Consider the following 19,389-nt stretch of genomic DNA (forward strand, 5'->3'; position numbering starts at 1 on the left):
CTCCAAGGCTTTTGGGTTTCTAATACAATGATGGGAATGGACTCCATTTTTAATTCAAAGAACAATAAAAGTTCATTGAATTAAAGCCAGAAGTGCTCTTTGCACCACCCACAATGTGCCCAGTAATGACTCCTCCTGCAATTCATATGGGGTTACATGTATCAGCAACATATCTAAATATGATTGTAGATTTTTTTTTTATAAGACCTATTGCTCCTACTACTATTGGAACTGTCTGTGTATCTTTCTTCCACATTTCTCTCATTTCTACCTGTAAATCTTAATATTTTATGACTTTGTGTCTCTCTGTCACAAGAAGCTGTAGTCACTGGGTATGCTGATTTCAATGATCAATGCTACTTTTGTCTTCTTTTCATGGACCACTAAATTTGATTTTCCAACATCCCATGTCATGTAGACTTCATCATTTTCTATGATGCTTTGTGGATCATGTTTCCAGTGTTTTTCAGCTTTTTAATACCATAATGTTTGCAGCCACTTCAGTACCATATTGTTTTCACAATCCTCAGTGCAACAGTCTTGCCACATTATTATGCCTTACAGTATATAGTCCATCTACCATTAGTATGTCACAACCAGCAACGAGGTATGCAACTGTTTCCAATTCTGTTTGCCTGTTTCTCCACATGTTCAATGGAGTTTGTAAACCAATGTGTACATAGCCCACTACCTTGGGCTGCCAATATTAACCTTTCATCTCTTGGTTTGAATTCACCTCTCCTAAACCATTCCTGCCTTTGATCCTGCTCAACATGAGGATCTTCCAGAGGTTTCCTATACTTGCAACTATATTTATATATTTTCCACATCCCTTGCCTTTTCACCTGGTCCTTCACTTTATATTCTTTCTTTTGGTTTTTGGCACATTCAGTTGCTGCTTGAATTTTATCTTCTTCTGATTTGATTTCCATTCCTGCTTGACGCAGATATGCTTCTGCTAGACTAAGTAGAGAAGTCATCTTAGATTTAGTCTCCTCATGTTTCAAAACTTTTACTATGTTTGGGTCTTGTGAGGTCTGTTTATCTCCTGTATAAATTTGTTAGTGCACTCTAAGGTAGCTGTTGTTTGTGAAACTTCTGCAACGTTCTGCACATTTAAGTAGTTCCACTCAGTTTAATTTCTCTAAGTCTATTGTGTATTTAGTACCATGAAGGGAATGAAACCCATTCCTAAGTCAAAATATGATTATTGTTCATGAAACTAGTATTGTTTCAGTCTTTGATATCAGCTAAATCTTTCTTCAATGTCAAATTATCTATGTTGAATCATATTTCTGGCAAGCAACTTTTAAAGACTGATGAAAAAGTCTTTTTGTATTCCTACCTAGAATAATAACATGAAGATATTTTGTGACTGCTCATTTATTAACAAAAGGGACTAAATGGCAAAAGGGCTCACACTTTTTATGACAGTGTAATAAATTATTTCAATTATTTAATGTTTGAATTTGTTACTCTTTTGAACAAGAATACTTTCAGTATGTTTCTAGGTGCTGAGACATCAGTTTGGATATCCTTTAATGTTATTTTATGCAAACGTTATTAAATAAGAAAAGCATTGTTTGGTCTTGACTTTCCCTTTATATCTGCCTGCCTAGCTATGCCCATCAAGTTTGCATCACAAATACTGTATAAGTGCAGTGATCAGAAAGTCGTTAATATGCAGTATCCACTAAGATATATGAGATCAGGAACAGTAACATTATAGTTGCCATACATTTTTGTGGATAAATGATTGCAACCAAATTGTTTTATCTGCTGTACAGAGGAAGTCAGGGGAGCCAAAATAAGTCATTGGTATGAAATCAAAGACTTTTTCATTAAAAATGCTCTCATCAAAACATAGCAGTTTATGAAGGGTGATTGGCATAATGGTTAAGGTATTTACCTTAAACATATAAGGTGCAGGGTTTGATTCTCACATGGGTTAATTGGCTAGGCTTAAAATGGCCCACAAAGGCACTTAGCCTAGTACTAATCTATAAGGACCAACACTGCTCTAGAGATATGGACAAGATGGCATAACCACTGACAGCAAATTTGTATTTTCATTATGAAATAGTTTTCACAAGTGATTCATATATAAATGTTATTGCCTTTAAATTATTATTTTGGTGGATGAAATGTACTATTTTAGCCCTTAGTGCCAGTAAATCTGAGGAAGAGTGAAACTGCATCATACAATTTATTGTACTTAAAACCAGAGAATGCAAAATGTGTGTTTTTATATTTCTATCACAAAACTAAACAGTTTTTCTTAATTTCTTCAATAGATAATCCAGAAGGTCCAAAAATTAATTTTGCAGAGGAAATTATTGAGATGAAGCAAGTAAGAGCTACCTGTACAATTAATAATACATGCAGAGATTCTCCTCCTAAATTCATATGGGACCAACAAAATGCTGCAACTGTAACAGAGAGGACCTTTCAAAATGAAAACATGACAGCAGTGTCCATTCTTGAATTCACTCCCTCTTCTAAAGATAATGGGAAAGTTCTGAAATGTGATGTTGAGTATCCAAATGAAAAAAGATCATCTACAAATGTCACATTAAACGTTTTATGTACGCTGTAACATTTTCTTTGCTACTTTGTAATTATTATGGCATCTGACACACATTGTTTTTACAGTGGAAACAAACAAACATGCTAAGGAATACAAGTGTTTAAAATGGATGAAGTTAGCTTTATGCCACCCACCCCTCTATATGATACAAATGTTTCATTCTTTCAGTACAAATGGTAAAATCTCTTAGATGAAAGGGTATAGTTTACTAGGAAGTAAACAATGGGGTAAATATATTTTTCCATTCCAATGCAATTAAACCTCAATTCATCCTGACTCAATCCTTAATGATACATATAGGTAGATAGGTTCATAGGTAAGTACTAGGCTAGCTGCCCTTGTGAGCCATTTTAAACCTAATCACTTTCCCTTTTTGTGCTCAAATTAACCTTTGTCATTTGGTTAGCCACTGGCTTTACCCATCCCATGGTCGATAATTATATATTACACCAAATAATAATAACAACTGGTATCATACCATGGATAATTTGAGGGGGACACATGCATTGGATAACGTATTTGAGAGCTGCCTCTGTGCATGAGTAGCAGAGATGGCACTCCTGGGGTAAATTTTCTCTTTCCCATCAAAAGATATAACTTGATGGGCAGTCTGTTCCATAGCAGTGGTATCTTCTGTGAGATATCTCTGTTGATGTTGCAGAAGAGGTTTAGATCCATAGACCACATTTTTTTCTGATGTCATTTGACTTCCTGATATGCAGTAACGGTGAAGTTCTGAGTTAGAGGATGCCTTGTTTGCCACAAACAAGTCACCTCTTAGCAGTCTCAGGATACTGAGTATAGTGACAGGCCTTTGAATAAGTCCATGTAGAACATGTTGCTTAGGCCTTGCATACTTTTAGTAAGATATTTCTGTCAGCATTACAGTTATTGCATGTGTATAGATAGATACATGCTAACGGAGAGCTTATATTCAATGATTGGCCTAATGAGGGCTGAGTAAAGGGGACAATGACATCCCTAGATATAGACACACTTTTTTTGTTTATATGTGCAACACAGAAGGACTTTCTTACAGCAGTAGGCACATGCTGGTAAAATGTTAGGTCATTGTCCATATATGTTCCTAAATTCTATACAACTGGATCAACTCTTAAAAGTGTATTGTCAATGTGGTAGTTCCCTGGGGTAGATGACTTTCCAGAGAATACAATATTGCATTTTTTGCATGTAGTTTCAGTCCTTGATTTTGTTGCCAGTTATTTATTTGGGACAAACCTTCCTGCATGATGACTAACTCATTTGGGTATTTAATGACTGCTCCTAGATAGCAGTCATTTATAAACCTACTAGAGCACATTAGTATTGGCTTTTAATTCAGAAGCGTAGATGCCAAACAGCAGTTAGCATTGCTGCCTCACAGCAAGAGGTTCTCCAGTTCGATCCTCTGCTGGGGTGCCTTCTGTGCTCAGTCTGCATGTCCTCCCTGTGTCACGTGGGTTTCCTCCGGGTGCTCCGGTTTCTTCCCACATCCCAAAGACATGCTGTAGGTCGATTGGACACTCTAAATTGGCCCTAGGTGTGAGTGCGTGCATGTGTGTGCCTTCTGGGTCTGTCCTATCAATTACCATGAACTTAAATGACTGTCTCATATCCGCGGTGATGACATGCTTGGAGAGGGCATTATTGACAGAGGGGCAGATAATGTATAAATGCTTGCTGATCCTGTCTTTCAGGGGTCTCTCTGTCTTACTACATAAAATGATTGGCAGACTATACAGCTAGCAAAGTAGACCACATGTGAAGTCAAACAGGTGGCATTTACCTTGAAAGCAAACATTCCCCCATTATCAGGATGTTGAAGCTACCCACTACTATCAAAAGTTACATGTTTCATATGCCAGCATTCTAGGCCCAGACCCAGACACACAAGGTTTATGGTTATCTGAATAACATAAAAACCTTTTCAGGTTTTTCTTGTTCTTGTATAAAAATCTAGGAGTATCGCCTATGAGCCTCTAGATGTTAGGGTCAGTTGTTAATATATTCCAGTGTCTCTTAACTCATTCACTCCAATGGCGGTAAGGAAGTTTGCACAGTAACTTCCAATGGGTGTAGCCTAAGCATTTTGACAGACTCAAATTATGTCCTCACATTTCAAACAAATGTTCATATCTCTGGAATCATACTGGTTATGAAAGAAGTATAAATGGCAAACTCTTCAGCACAAACTATTTTTATAGTAGTAGTATTCTTTAGGTTCTAGGTCTCAAACTGAATTTTATAAGTAAACACAACAACTATTACATTTGTAATATTTTGTAAACAAATTAAAATATCTCAAAAAAACACTCAAGTTATACATACTGCCAGCAGCATTTTATTCATCTAGATGAGAGCTTTCATATCAGGCTAAGGAGTTCTGTCTGCATTACTTGATTGTTGAAATATTTAGAAAACATTGAAAATTATATCTATATAAATTAATATCACAAGAACAACAATTAATGTCTATTTCCCCTGCACTAGACAGAGGCCAAATACTGATGCAGTTGAGTTTGCCAGTGTGTAAGCTTTAAGATGAAATCGTTTAAAACCTTTTACACAGCATTGTTTTGAAGTTATTGTTGCAAATATGAACAAGCAATATTTGACACCTAGAGGTGTCAGTAGGAGTTAGGGTGGCCACAGTGGTGCAGCGGTTAGTGTTGCTGCCTCACAGCAAGAGGTTCTCCGGTTCAATTCTCGGCTGGGGTGCCTTCTGTGTGGAGTCTGCATGTCCTCCCTGTGGTTGCGTGGGTTTCCTCCCACATCCCAAAGACATGCAGTAGGTGGATTGGACAATCTAAATTGGCCCTAGGTGTGAGTGTGTGTGTGTGTGTGTGTGTGTGTGTGTGTGTGTGTGTGTGTGTGTGTGTGTGTGTGTGTGTGTGTGTGTGTGTGTGTGTGTGCGTGTGTGTGTGCCTTCTGTGGAAGGTTGGGCACCAGGCTGGCAACTCGACACTGTAAAAACTCCACTGCCAATCCTGAGCAGACAGATGATCCGCTGTGGCAACCCCTAACCGGGAAAAGCCGAAAGAAGAAGGTGTCAGTAGGAGTTAACTGCAAATGCACCTGGCGGCATCACTCGGATGTAATGAGTTAATAATATTTATTATCACCTTTGTATCAGTGGTATAGGTTAGGGGAACAGAGATACTGTAAGGTCTAGTAGATGTCAATCTCCTATCATTGGGATCGACAGACTGGTCAGAGTAGTACAGTCTTAACTATACCAGATCTAAGGGGTAGTATGGTACATAATATATCATCAACCTCCTTTTTTTTATAACCTCTGTCAGTCAATTTGCTTTTCAAGCATAGTAACTCAGATTTAAAACCATCATCTGTCCCATTTCTGTCCCTTGACTATATTCTTGAACACGTGGGATGGATGCATGCTGTCTTGATGCAACAAGGAATTCCTGTAGCAGGGCTTTCTATAAATACCAGTACAAAGAGAACCATCAGCCTGTCTGGTTAAAAGCACATCCAAAAATTCAGCTTGAATGTCTGAGTAATTAAAAGAAAACTTCAGAAAATAAGTAAAGGAGTTCAAGTCTTGATGGAACTTAACTAAGTCATCTGGATCACCAGTCCAAACAAAGAAGACGTTGCCCACAAATCTTCAATAAAATGGGACATTGTGATGAAAACTAAATGTAGAAAACATACACTCCTCTTCCCATTGAGCCATAACCATAATATTATTTATTATATTATTATAATATTATATTTTCAACATCCTGATAATGGGCAAAAGTTTGTTTTCAAGGTAAATAACACCTGTTTGACTACACATGTGGTCTACCTTGCCTGCTGTAAAGTCTGCCAAGCATTTTATGCAGGCAAGAGGGATAGATCCCTGAAAGGATCAGGGAGCATCTATACTGTATCTGCTGTGCCTCTGTCAATAATGCCCTCTCCAAGCATGTCATCATCATGGATGTGAGACACTCATTTAAGTTCATGGTAATTGATAGGATAGACCCCAGTGTCTGAGGTGGCGATGTTAGGAATCTTACTAAGGTGAGGGAGGTCAACTGAATGATCAGGTTAAGAGCAGATCAGGGCAGTGGCCTCAATGAATAAGTCTCATTAAGAACTATTTTGAAGAGACAAAGCCTTATAAAGTGATGGCTGTTGAATGACATTATTTTTATATTACGTGTTTTAAAGAGACCAGTTTTGGATTAGTGCTGCCAGTTTTTAGTCAGATATATATCATCTCTTAGATGTTACTATATATAAGTGTTTGAATAAGCTTATTTTTATACAATTTCAACACAGGTTGCTTTATTAGTTTATTTTTATTAATGCATTTATGTTTTTTACATGTTTTTCATATTTTTCATATTTTGATTTTATATAGCGCTTTAAGTATTTGATTGTTGGTTTAATTTGATTGCTTCTTTTTGATTGATATGTCTATTTATAAGGATGTTAGTTTATTTTTTGTAGAAGGTCTGATGAAGCAGATGTGAAAGCGCTTATCCTTTTAAGTTTTATGAACTATTAAACATTTTGTACAACTCCTGGCACTGTTTTATTCCATGGTATTTGTTGTTATATATTTTGGTTTTTACTTCCAGCGGTTTATTAATCTCAACTGGTGTATTTCGTTTTATTCCTACTTAAAAACATGCTTTTGTGGCAGTGCAAGGTGTTTCATCTTTTAAAGTTGTTGCTTAATTACATTTAAATGTTTTTTCTGATTGTCATTTGTGTAATAATGCAAAGTGTGTTAAAAGCTTTTAAAACTACGACTTGTTCTTTAGTGCTTTTCTAGCATAACCCCTGTCGGTGTAAGGCTTATTAACAACTTTAAAACTATCTCCTGCTATCAGATGCAGTTCCTGTATGACTGTTATCTGTTTGACAACATGAGGGTCATTTTATTTATTGTACTGAGGGCTGAAAGATAATTACTGGTTATAACAAGTTTGTTATAGCCAGGTTACCTACCTACCTAACCTACCTGTTTAGAAAAAGGGCATTACTTTCTCTTTTTTCACACAAGCATGTTATAGTTAAGTTCTTCATTTTTTGTCAGACACAGCCCAATTACTATTCATAAACAAAGAATGTCACAAGCAGCACTTTATTATTTATGCAAAATCATATCATCATAATGTGTTGTCGATAATAACCTCATGCCTATCAACATATCATGTTCTGCAAGTGTACACCCCAGTCATATAGATAAACACTGTAGAACAGAGTGCCTGTATGCAACTTTAAGAAACATTTCCAGATGTAGGCATGTGTATGTAAATAGTGAGCATGTGCAGGCAGCAGTGCCCTTTTGAGAGAACTGCCAGAGTGTTAACATGTATGAGCGTGGTAGTTAGTCTGTTTATAAGCTTATTGAAGTTTAAGTTACAAAACCTCATTCCTGAGGTGTTCGTGTAATAAAGCTGCTTGAAGTGAACCCACAACCACTTGTCTGTTTTATCCTGACCAGACGAGCGACATGGTGTCTGAACCAAGATTAAGAGTACAATTTCTTCAAGCCGCAAGGTGCAGAGTTGAAGATGAAGATATATTGAGCAGGTTGGATGATAACAATGCTCAAACGAGCAAAAAGGGCAAGAAATGAACTAAAGACAACCAGAACTTGCACAGATGATTTATTTTTCAAAGAAAATAAAATGGAGCACTAGTGAGGCGCAAAACACATTATTAATCAAATGAAAGGCAAAAAACATATTGTTAATTAAACGAGATGTTCAAAGTTACGATATTTGACAAAACTAGCAGAAGTATTCATAACAGGCTCAGAATTATCTTTGGTTTGCATAATGAGCATGTTTAGAGTTAAACGAGCACAAAAAAGTACATTTGGCATGATAAGAGGCTAAAAATGCATAACAAGTACAATAAACAGGAAAAATAAGCTTAAAGAGCAAGGTGACTGCATGTTTTTTAGTAGAAGACATTGTTTTGGGCATAAGCTACTATTTTGCATTGACGGAAGCCATTCAAAGCATAACTAGAGTTGTTCAAAGTATCTCAGAGTGTGCAAAGTGTTTGCAGAGTGTGTGCTTTATTACAGTGAAGTTATTTCGAAGAGTTTACTGTGTGCAAAGTACAGTCGCATTACAAAGTGCAAACAAAGTACAGCCATGTCAAAGAGTTTCTTGTGCTGTGTACAATTTATTCACAGAGTACCACCATTTTAAAGTGTTTCTTTCAGTGTACAGAGTTATTTTGCAAAGTACAACCATTTTGAAAAGTTCTTGTGATGTGTACAGTTTATTTGCAAAGTGCTTTCATTTCGAAGTGTTTCTTATGCTGAGCTTCTACTGCTGTGTACAGTTTATTTGCAAAATACAGTCATTTTGAAATATTTCTTACACTGATATGGAGTGGTTTTGCAAGGTACATAAACTTTAAAGTATTCTTGTGCTATGGAGACTTATTTGGCAAAGTGTAGTTACTTCAAAGAGTCTATTGTGCTATCAGGCATAATTACAGGTTCTGGCATAAACTTCTGGCATATATTTATGTATGTATGTTCATACATAATTTCAAGCACATTCTCCACTGTGTGTTGATGTGGCAACGGCATTTCACAGACCTAGTCCACTTGTGTTTAGTCATAATATTGCAGAGAATTGGAGAATATTTGAGCAGGAATATGATATTTTCATGCAAGCAGCTTTTTCTGACAAAGATGTGCATACAAGGGCATTCATTTTACATAACTTAGCTGGTAAGAAGTCATTGAGAGAGAGCACTCATTTGTGTATGCACCAGCAGTATACAAGGGAGAGGGGAAAAACTACCAGACTGCTATACCGGCTGAATCAAAGGAAGAACCTGAGTGCTTGAAATGCAAATATAGAGAAATGTGCAACCCCCAGACAAATGTTACATTAGAGAGGCACCTATTTTATACAAGTGGCCAAAAGTCATGTGAAATATTTGCAGCTTACTTTACTGATTTGAGAAATAAGGCCAAAACATGCACATTTATTTTACTGAAAGATGAGTTAGTGAAGGACAGGTTTGTGTGTGGTGGAGTTAATGCTAAAGTAAGAAAGATTTTCTTCATGACAGTGATTTAACATTGAGCAAAGCCATAAAGATTTCCCAAATCCATGAGCTGACAGAAAGGCACACAGGTATGCTTCGTACGATAAGTGATAAGAGCTTAGTTTCAGCAGCTTCTAGAGCAAGTGTAGACAGCATGCAGCATGTGATAAGCAGAAGCGGGCCTAATCATACGGCAGCTGCAACCCCTGTGTGTTTTCCAGGGAGACCCCATAACTTTCTAGCAAGTTCCAAGACTAGCTTAGCAAAATGGACATGCTCAGTGCAGTATAAGGGTGAGTCAGGAAAACCCAAGTCAAGTCTTATTGTTAACTGTCACAATTGTGTGGTCAGTCTTGAGTCTAAAAGAGAAGTTCTTAGCATTTGGTCAGCAATGCCACATATGTAAAATATTGAACCACTTTCAAATGTTTTATAAATCAGACAAGGCTCATTCAGTTATTAAGAAAGGTCACTCAAAAAACCACGTTAATCACATAGAAAGCTGCAACTCTACTTTCTATGTAGATGGTGTATCAGTGGTCAGTGAACAGGTTAATGAGGTAGATTTATTGGCAAAGAATGAAGTATTTTGTACTGCTCTGATCAATGGTAAGCCCACGGAGCTCAAACTAGACATTGGTTCAAAGTGTAATGTTATGTCAGCAGAAACATTTGCTAGAGTGAGAGCTGGTGAGCAACTTAATTTGGCTAATTGTGTGAAGCTTGTTGCTTACGGAGGTGAAGAGATTCAAACCAAAGGCTCAGTAGTGCTTTCATGCTATTCACTTGGAAACAGTTACCGCTTGCAATTTTATGTCGTCCAAAGACCTGTGCAGTCATTATTAGGTCTCAGAGACAGCTTTCTGTTAACAAAGAAGTACATCATGTAAGCACATGTCCCAGTTCCAGCATTAGTGACACTATTTTCTCAGAATATGCTGATGTTTTTGACAACAAGTTAGGCAAACTTCCAGTTGTGTGCTCCATGAAAGTAGACCCAAAGGTCAGTCCAGTGGTCGGACCAGCAAGGAGAGTTACAATAGCTATGCAGGAAAAAGTCTAAGTCCAGTTAGACAAAATGGTGCAGCAAGGTGTGATTTGTCTAGTCAGAGAACCAACTGAGTGGGTGTCTTCCATGGTAGCTGCTCATAAGAAAAGTGCAGATGAAATCAGAATATGCATTGACCCAAGAGACTTAAACAAGGCATTAAAGAGACCTCAACATCCTATGCATACAGTAAAAGCGGTAGCCACACTCATGCCAAATGCCACTGTTTTTTGTCTTAGATGCGAAGAGTTAATTTTGGCAAGTAATGCTTGATCGCAAATCTTTACTACTGACTACATTCTGTACCCCATTTGGTAGATACAGTTTCCTCAGGATGCCTTTTGGAATAAATTCTGCCAGTGAAGTCTTTCAGCATGCAAAGCAAATTTTTTTTAGGTTATCCATGTGCTATAATAGTGGATCATTTATTGGTTGGAGGCAATGGTGAAGAAGAGCATGACAGAAACCTCAGGAAAGGTCTGGAGAGAGTGCATGAAGTGAACTTAAAGCTCAGTCCTCTAAAATGTAAATTCAGATTACTAGTGGTCACTTATGTAGGTAATTTGTTTACCAGTACCATCTAAAGACCAGACCCTTCCAGGCAAGCAGCCATTCTTGGGATGCCAGCCGCAGACAATGTCCAAGCCTTACAGCATTCTCTTGGTATGGCTATTTGGACAAGTTTATCCCTGACTTTAGTAACTTATCAGTGCCTTTAAGAGAACTGACATGCAAAAATGTTGCATGGTCATGGTTAAAACAACACTAGAGACCATCTGATAACCTCAAACAGCAAATTGCCAACACACCAACATTGAGATACTATGATATCCACAAACCAGTAATTCTTTCCTGTGATGCTTCAAAGTTTGGTCTTGGTGCAGTTATTCTTCAGGAAGGCAGGCCTGTTCCCTATGCATCTAGAACTCTTAACCAAACTGAGATGCAGTATGCTCAAACTGAGAAGAAACGTTTATCAACTGTGTTTGCATGTTCGAAGTTCCATGATTATATTTGTGGCTGTGCTATCCAAATTGAAACTGATCATCAGCCTGTAGCCACTATTTTAAAGAAGCCAACACATTCAACTCAAGCAAGACTGCAAAGAATGATGCTTAGATTACAAAACTACAATTACAAAATGTTCTATACAAAAGGCAAACTTCTTTACCTGGCTGATACCTTATCCAGATGGCCCAGAAATAACACAGAACAGCTTGATGCAGAGAGTTTTGACTTTGATGTCATGGAAGTGCATTATTTTTCTACCATGAGGCTTGATAAGCTAAGAGATCATACAAAGACAAATCCAATTTTGCAAAAGGTCAACTACTTCATCGATGTTAGATGGCTGTCAAATCAATCCTGTGTACCACCAGAACTACAAGTTTATTTTCCATATAGAGATGAGATGCTGATGGACGACGGTATCATTTTCAAAGGTCCAAAAGTTATTTCTACTTCCTTACGACATGAATACATTCAGATTTTACATTGTGGCCACCCAGGTTACGATTCTATCAAAAGTAGGGCAACAGGGCTAGTAATTTGGCCTTCTCTATCCAAGGACATTGATAAAGTGTTTTCTTCTTGTAATGTACGCAACAGTACTAAACTGCATTTGCAAAAAGAACTACTTTAGCTAAGCCAAATTCCTGAACTACCTTGGTAAACAGTAGCCACTGACATATTTGAGTGGAACAATCAGCATTACTTAGTGTTGGTAGACTCCTATTCAAACTGGTTTGAGATTGATTTGCTACCTAATCTAACATACATTGTTGTTATTACTAAGATGAAACATCCTTTCTCAGTCCATGGTAGTCCATACAAAGTTATCGCTGACAATGGTAGCCAGTTTACTAGTCAATTGTTTCAGAAGTTTGCAAAAGAGTGGGACTTTATCCATGTTACTAGTAGTCCTGAATACCCACAGTCAAAAGGCCTTGCTAAACATGCAGTACATGGTGCAAAGCAATTACTTGAGAGGTCAAAGTGTGACAATACTGATATCTTCTTGAATTTTCTTAATCTCAGAAATATACCCCTTGACAACTTACTTGGCTCTCCTGCTCAGAGACTTCTGTCTAGGCAAACAAGAACATCCTTGCCTGTCAGTTTTAGTTTGTTGGTGCCTAATGCTAAAAACAACAAAGCAATCAAAGCGCAATTTTTTAAGAAGTGTTCTTTAAGAAGTCCAATGAGCAGATTTCTTCATCCATTGAAAGAAGGAGAGACAGTGAGGATGCAAATGGCAAAAGGCTTTGATCAATTGGTCAAGTGAGGGTTAGATATGCTGAGCCAAGATCCTACTTAGTGGAATCTGAGGGTATGGAATTTAGGAGAAACCAAAGACATTTTCTTCCTATGTCAGAAATGATATTGCAGAATATCACTTGTGATACAGACTCTAGATCTCGGAGCAACCCTGACAATGTTCGTAATGAGGAACATGCCACGGTGTCCATTCCTGTTCCTGATGGTGTCCCAGTTGTTCCCAAAGTAGAACTTTCCTTGAAGACAGTCTCCATTGCTAGATCCAATTCTGACTTTTATGTTACATGATCAGATAACATTTCTAGACCAAGTGAAAAATACACAGCAACCTGGACATGATTGTTTTAAATGTGTCTAATTTTGTATGATTGCATGTCAAAACATTAGTTCTGTATAATTGCATGTCAGAAGAGCATTTCTCTGTAATTACATGTCATTGAATGTATATGATATATTTCTCAAAGAGCGAGGATGTAGAACAGAGCATGTGTGTATGTAAGCATTTCCAGATGTAGGCACATGCATAAAAATAATGAGCACGTGCAGGCAGCAGTGCCATTTTGAGAGAACAGCCAGAGTGTTAACATGTATGAGTGTGGTAGTCAGTCTGTTTAAAAGTTTATTTAAGTTTAAGTTACAAAGCCTCATTCCTGATGTGTTTGTGTGTAATAAAGCTGCTTGAAGTGAACCCACAACTGCTTGTCTGTTTTAACTGACCGGACAAGTGACAAGCACCAAAATACAATTTTTTTTATAGTGTACATAATAAGAAAGTCATCTGGGCAACATATTCCAATAAGTAAAATAACCAACATATATTAGAAACATTGCATGCAAAATAGATGAATAGTATTAATAACAGTAAGAATAAGAACATAATCGTCGTCCCTGTTTTCAATACTTCATCTACATTTGTACCTGTTAACCCTCACCATTAGCACAGAGAGATAAAGCCATGACTAGGGCCTAGGTGATCAGAGTTTGATTAGTAGTTCACACACTTGATGGAATGGGCAGAGAGGATCGCATTGTTTATGCTGAGGGTAGGGCACATGTTGAGCATACTAGTGGATATCTAGCAGAGGCTGGAACTCAGACAGAAGACACCAGACTGTGGAGTGTAGGAGTTCAGATGGTTAAAATGCCTTATGGGTCTATAAATGGGGCACATAGTCTGAGTATCCTCCATTGCATAAATCAAGACCCACTTGAAGGACATTATGGGCTATGAAAAATACATCTTGCCACAATGTAACACCACCTGCCTGCTTCATCTCACCCCACTTATCTGGCAAGCCTTGTACTGCAACAGAATGAAACAGGGAGAAGAGGTATTCCATGTGTAGATGCCCTCCCAAAAGGGAACTCCTAATAATGCATGAGTATGAGGTTCAGTATAATGGCTAAGGTGGTTACCTCACAATCACAAGGTACAAGGCTTGAGTCTCACCTTCATTAGGGAAATTGAATGAACTTAAAATGGTCTACAAGAGCATCTAGCCAAGTATTTATTTTATCTGGTTCAATAACTAAATGATTAGAACAGTTGAAATGGTAATCTAGAAGTCCTGGGTTTGAGTCTTAGTTTAAAACACATTTCTTTAGTGCTGTGCTTGTAGACATTTGATCAGGGCCTATGCTACCAACATTTTGCATACAACATTGTTGGTATAGTGGTGAGCATATGTGCCTTTCAAGCAGATGACCCAGGTTCAATTTTTCATGAGTCAATGAAGTCTGCACATTCCAAATGTTATTGGGGGTTGGCATAGTGAGTAATCCATTTTCCTCACAAACCAAAGTACAAGGTTTGATTCTTCCTTTTGAAGGAAAGTGCCTAAGCTTAAAATAGTCTAGAAGGGCAGCTAACCTAGTACTTGCCTATGAAACATATTGGGTAGCTACCAGGATTGCGAATTATGGAGATAGGGACCATAAGGGTAGCCATGGGCTGTACATCACTGGTACTTGTCCAAAAACACATTATTCAAGCTTGTTTATACATTTATGAGAATATACAGGTTTAGTCCTTTACCCTGAAGGTCACTTTACCTGAAGATATGCTTTAAGTTCCCTGTTTACAGACAAAGTCAACAAATATATAGCATCACAACTACATCGCCATTAATTATATTGCTTAAAATTACCAAGTCTTAATTTGGGTCTATATTAGAACATCAAAGTCTTGAAACTTCGAATGTTCTAATATCGACCCCTATTCAGCAAACACTGAAAATAGAGAAGCTGCAGAACACCAAATTTTCTCCTAGGGAAAGAATTTCGTTGGCCATGTCAGTGGCTTTGCTATTTTCAGCACTGTGGTTGAAAGTTACAGGTCGGGTTTAGGTAAGTATGCAATTGTGTGGACATGAGGGTTAGGGCATCGGGTAGGTGAGTTAGGGTTAGGGTGCGGGTCAAGTAAATGTGCGATTGTGATGGACGTTAGTGTTAGGGCGGGGTAGGTGAGTTAGGGTTAGGGCACAGGTGAGGTAAGGTTAGATGTAGGATTTTAAGTGTATGTGTGTGTGGATTGTTGTTTTTTTTTTTTTTTGGTGTGCTTGTGTTGTGTGTATGTGTTTCAGAACAGCAATTTTTTTCCCTGAGGAAAAATTTGCTGTTCTGCATGTTCGATATTTTAAGCATTCGCTGAATAGGGGTCAATATTAGAACATTCAAAGTTTTAAAACTTCTTTGTTCTAATATTGACCCCTTAATTCTATTGTGAAATACTTTCTGAATAGTTCATATATCAGTATTTTATCATGTTCTTATACATCTACCAGGGAGGCTATCCGTTAACAGACAGTCTCTGAAACTTTCTGAAAAATGCTTGCTTCTCTCATGTCAAATTTATCCATCAGCTTAACCACATTAGGTTTACATGGCATCTCCTTCAGTTTCCAGCTTCTATTTGTTTTTTGCAACTGCCACCTAAGGGAATACTATTACTTGCTAATGATTTGTTGTTGATATTTGCTTGTTGTACTATGAGAGAAACAAAGTATATGATAATATCCTCTTATCATTGTAATACCCCTGCAAATAATGCCTTAAATCTTATTTGAAGCTTTTTTTTTACTTTGAATATGGCAAAAATATGTTCCCATCTTCTTCAAAAGCTAAAACTTGCCATAGAAAACATAATAAATAATAAAATAATTAGTCACGGTATGAAAAATATCTGTGCGGGCACTTCTATGCAACAGTCTAAACTTTCTCACTTCCGTGCAACAATCTAAACTTCCTTACCTTAATCAAATACCAAGACAGAACCAAGGCAACTGAAAAGAAAAGCCATAAGTACATTAAATTAATTCTCAATATATATAAATAGTGTGTGTGTGCATGTGTGTATGACAAAGCAAATGTAACAAAACTTAATTTTACTTACTATTAATAAGCACTGAAGGGACAAGAGTCAGCCATCGGATTGCTTATTCAATCAGAATATGAATGCTGAGTGCTTTTATCTTTAATACAAAGCATCCACAGAAGTTTTTATATTTCTAGTACAGAGATATTTTATATATTTATATATAATCATCACGCACACACACACACACACACACACACACACACACACACACACACACACACACACACACACACACAATTTACTCTTAATATGTAACTACCTTTGCTTTATTCTGTTTTGCAGATAAGCCTAAAATAAATCAAAGTTCTGAATGTACACTTAATCAGACGGAGTTTACTTGCTATTGTGAGATTGATTCCAATCCGATCCCTTCCATAATGTGGCATCTTCCAGACAAGAACATCAGTGACAACAGCACAGATGGAACTTTCACATCTTATTCTTTTGTAACTGGTACCATAATCACAAGTGTCATAGAAGGTCCTGCAGGGAATATGAATACTATTAGCTGTTCTGCTCACAACTATCAGGGATCTGCAGCAGAAGTGTTTACGATACAACAGCGTCTGTCAGGTAAATATGGATTCTGTCTTACAAGTGAGTTTGTAGACATGGAACTCAATTATATTTAATTTATGAAACTGAAATGATTACTATGATAAAATTGTACATACTGTCTTGTATAGAATTTGTACTAATCACCATTATATGCTGTATGGATAATCTAGATATGGTACTCAACTGTCTGTAAGCTAACAGAGAATGCATTAAAAGGCTATGACATCATCAATGGTTAGTCACTGGGTACACTGCTGGAGCCTTTGTTACTCTTTATAATAATAGCATTAAATTCAGGGATGTAATCTGACTACTAGTGATTGCCAGTTAAGTGCAACACCTCCAAAATGTGTGTGTTTTAAGGTATAAGTGAAATGCACATATCATTTAGTTCTTGCTATTAGGAAGCATTTTAAATTGCTATTCCTTTCTGCATTTGTGACTCGTGTAATATGACAACATTTTTATTTAAGTGGTGAGATATTGGAATTATATCTAAATGTGAGTTATTCTTCACTTCGTGTGGTGCTATGTAATAAAGTTTGCTGAGTCTGGATTTTATGGTGCTGTCCCTCTATATATAGTAGGATATATACACCCCACTAGAAATATCAAAACTAATGATGATGACCAAAAATAGATTAGATAATGGTGTCTGATCCCACCAAATATATTCCTGCTGGTATTCCTCCTGATACCCCTAGTATCCACCTCCTTGTGTTTACTTAATGACTTATTACCCACTACCCTAAACAACATTCTTAAAAGTAATTCACAGCCTATCAAAATGTTAATGCTGATACATTTACATCCACCCTAAAATCATTTAGCTGGTCCATCCATAAAGCATTGCCTTTAATAAGGCATCCAGGAATTTAAGAAAATGTTTATAAATACTCGCAGCTGCCACTAACCATTCAGCAGAAGAAAAAGAGTAAAAAGTATGAAACCGGACAGTTTCCCCCTTGTTTTACTGCATTCTTTGCAAATATCTTTTTTTGACTAAAGAAGTCCCACTAGGCTAGTAGCATATTTTCAAGGGAAACTTGAGATGGTATTTATACTACAAGGAGAAATTAAGCCAGGAAATTGGGGATCTTCTTCTACCATTTCCAGAGTTCGATTTGGGATCCTTTTCATCCACCCTAGCAAACACCAACTTAATCAGATGGGACTTCAGTTTAACACCTTATCTGAAGGATGACACACTCAGGAGTATAACATCCCCCTTATGATACTCTGCAGTGTTAGCAATGGAACTACCTGGTGTGGGAATAAAACCCTAAGTCTTTTGTACCAGAGTGAGTGTGCTACCTGCTGCACCACTGACAAGCATTGGTTTGCATGACACTACCATCTCACATATACTCAGCTGCTTGTGACAAAAATTAATATGCAAACCTTCACAATGCCCAGCAATAGCTTTGTTCCTGATCTATAACTGAGTAAACACTTTCTATATACTCTTCCAGCTTTACCAGTTAACTCCTTAAGAAAAAATCTGATCCCTTCACTTAACATGTTGTAAACACAGTGTTGTATCCCTTTCTGTACATATTGTAAATAATTACACCATTTTATAGTACTCTTATCTATTGGAGCACTACCAGCTAATGATATATTTTATATATATATATATATATATATATATATATATATATATATATATATATATATATATAGTGTCTTTCAGCTTTTCCCGGTTAGGGGTTACCACAGCGGAACTCCGGTCCGCTAATGATTGATAGTTGATTTTTACATCCCGAGTTACCAGCCCTGATGCACAACCTTCAACGAAGGTATGGCCATTCATGCATGTCTCCACGCAGAAGACACTGTAGCTGAGAATCGAACCGGACAGCGCCTTACTGTGAGGCGACAATGCTACAGCAGCACCACCACCGCGGATATATGTGTGTGTGTGTGTGTGTGTGTGTGTGTGTGTGTGTGTGTGTGTGTGTATGAGCCTACTTCGGCCCATCAAAATTACACTTTATTAAGTGATCCCATTTCAGTGAAAGTGTGTTTAAATGAAGATACATGTTCGCAAAACTCAGTACACAGAATAAAAACAAAAAACACAAACAAAAAACTCCGAGATCACACTACAGTGGGGAAAAGAGAATATTCCCTTATCCTAACTGTACACAATGTACTGAATTTCAGGAAAATGAGCTACTTTTAAAAGAACTTTCACTGAAGTGGGATCGCTTATTTAGGTTTCAACAAAGTTTAATTTCGATAGGTAGAAGTAGACATATATATATATATATATATATATATATATATATATACATACATATATAGATAGATATAGATACATGTTACTGTTTATTTAATTTAGTCTATATATTCTTTACTTATTACTTCTTGTCAACACTTTTCTATCAGTTTTTTCTGTTACATCACCTGTAACTTCCTGTTCACATCTTCTGCAGAGTTAATTTTCCTGTATTTTTCTCTCCATCCTTTTTCTACTTTATTTAATATATCCAATATGTGTCT

At 37.1% G+C, this 19,389-nt stretch overlaps 1 protein-coding gene across 1 annotated transcript in view; it reads left to right on the plus strand.

Moving 5' to 3' along the window:
• LOC122808378 (myelin-associated glycoprotein-like) overlaps nucleotides 1-16,958 on the plus strand; it is a 413,712-nt gene extending 396,754 nt beyond the window's left edge. Inside the window, exons 4-5 of the mRNA XM_044079344.1 lie at nucleotides 2,295-2,585; nucleotides 16,609-16,958. Coding sequence (XP_043935279.1) covers nucleotides 2,295-2,585; nucleotides 16,609-16,958 — 641 coding nt within the window. The remainder of the gene's footprint in view (nucleotides 1-2,294; nucleotides 2,586-16,608) is intronic.
• The last annotated feature ends 2,431 nt before the right edge of the window (nucleotides 16,959-19,389 follow it).

This window comes from Protopterus annectens, chromosome 8.part0, assembly GCF_019279795.1.
Source record: "Protopterus annectens isolate FY-2018-M chromosome 8.part0, PAN1.0, whole genome shotgun sequence".
Classification (NCBI taxonomy): Eukaryota; Metazoa; Chordata; order Ceratodontiformes; family Protopteridae; genus Protopterus; species Protopterus annectens.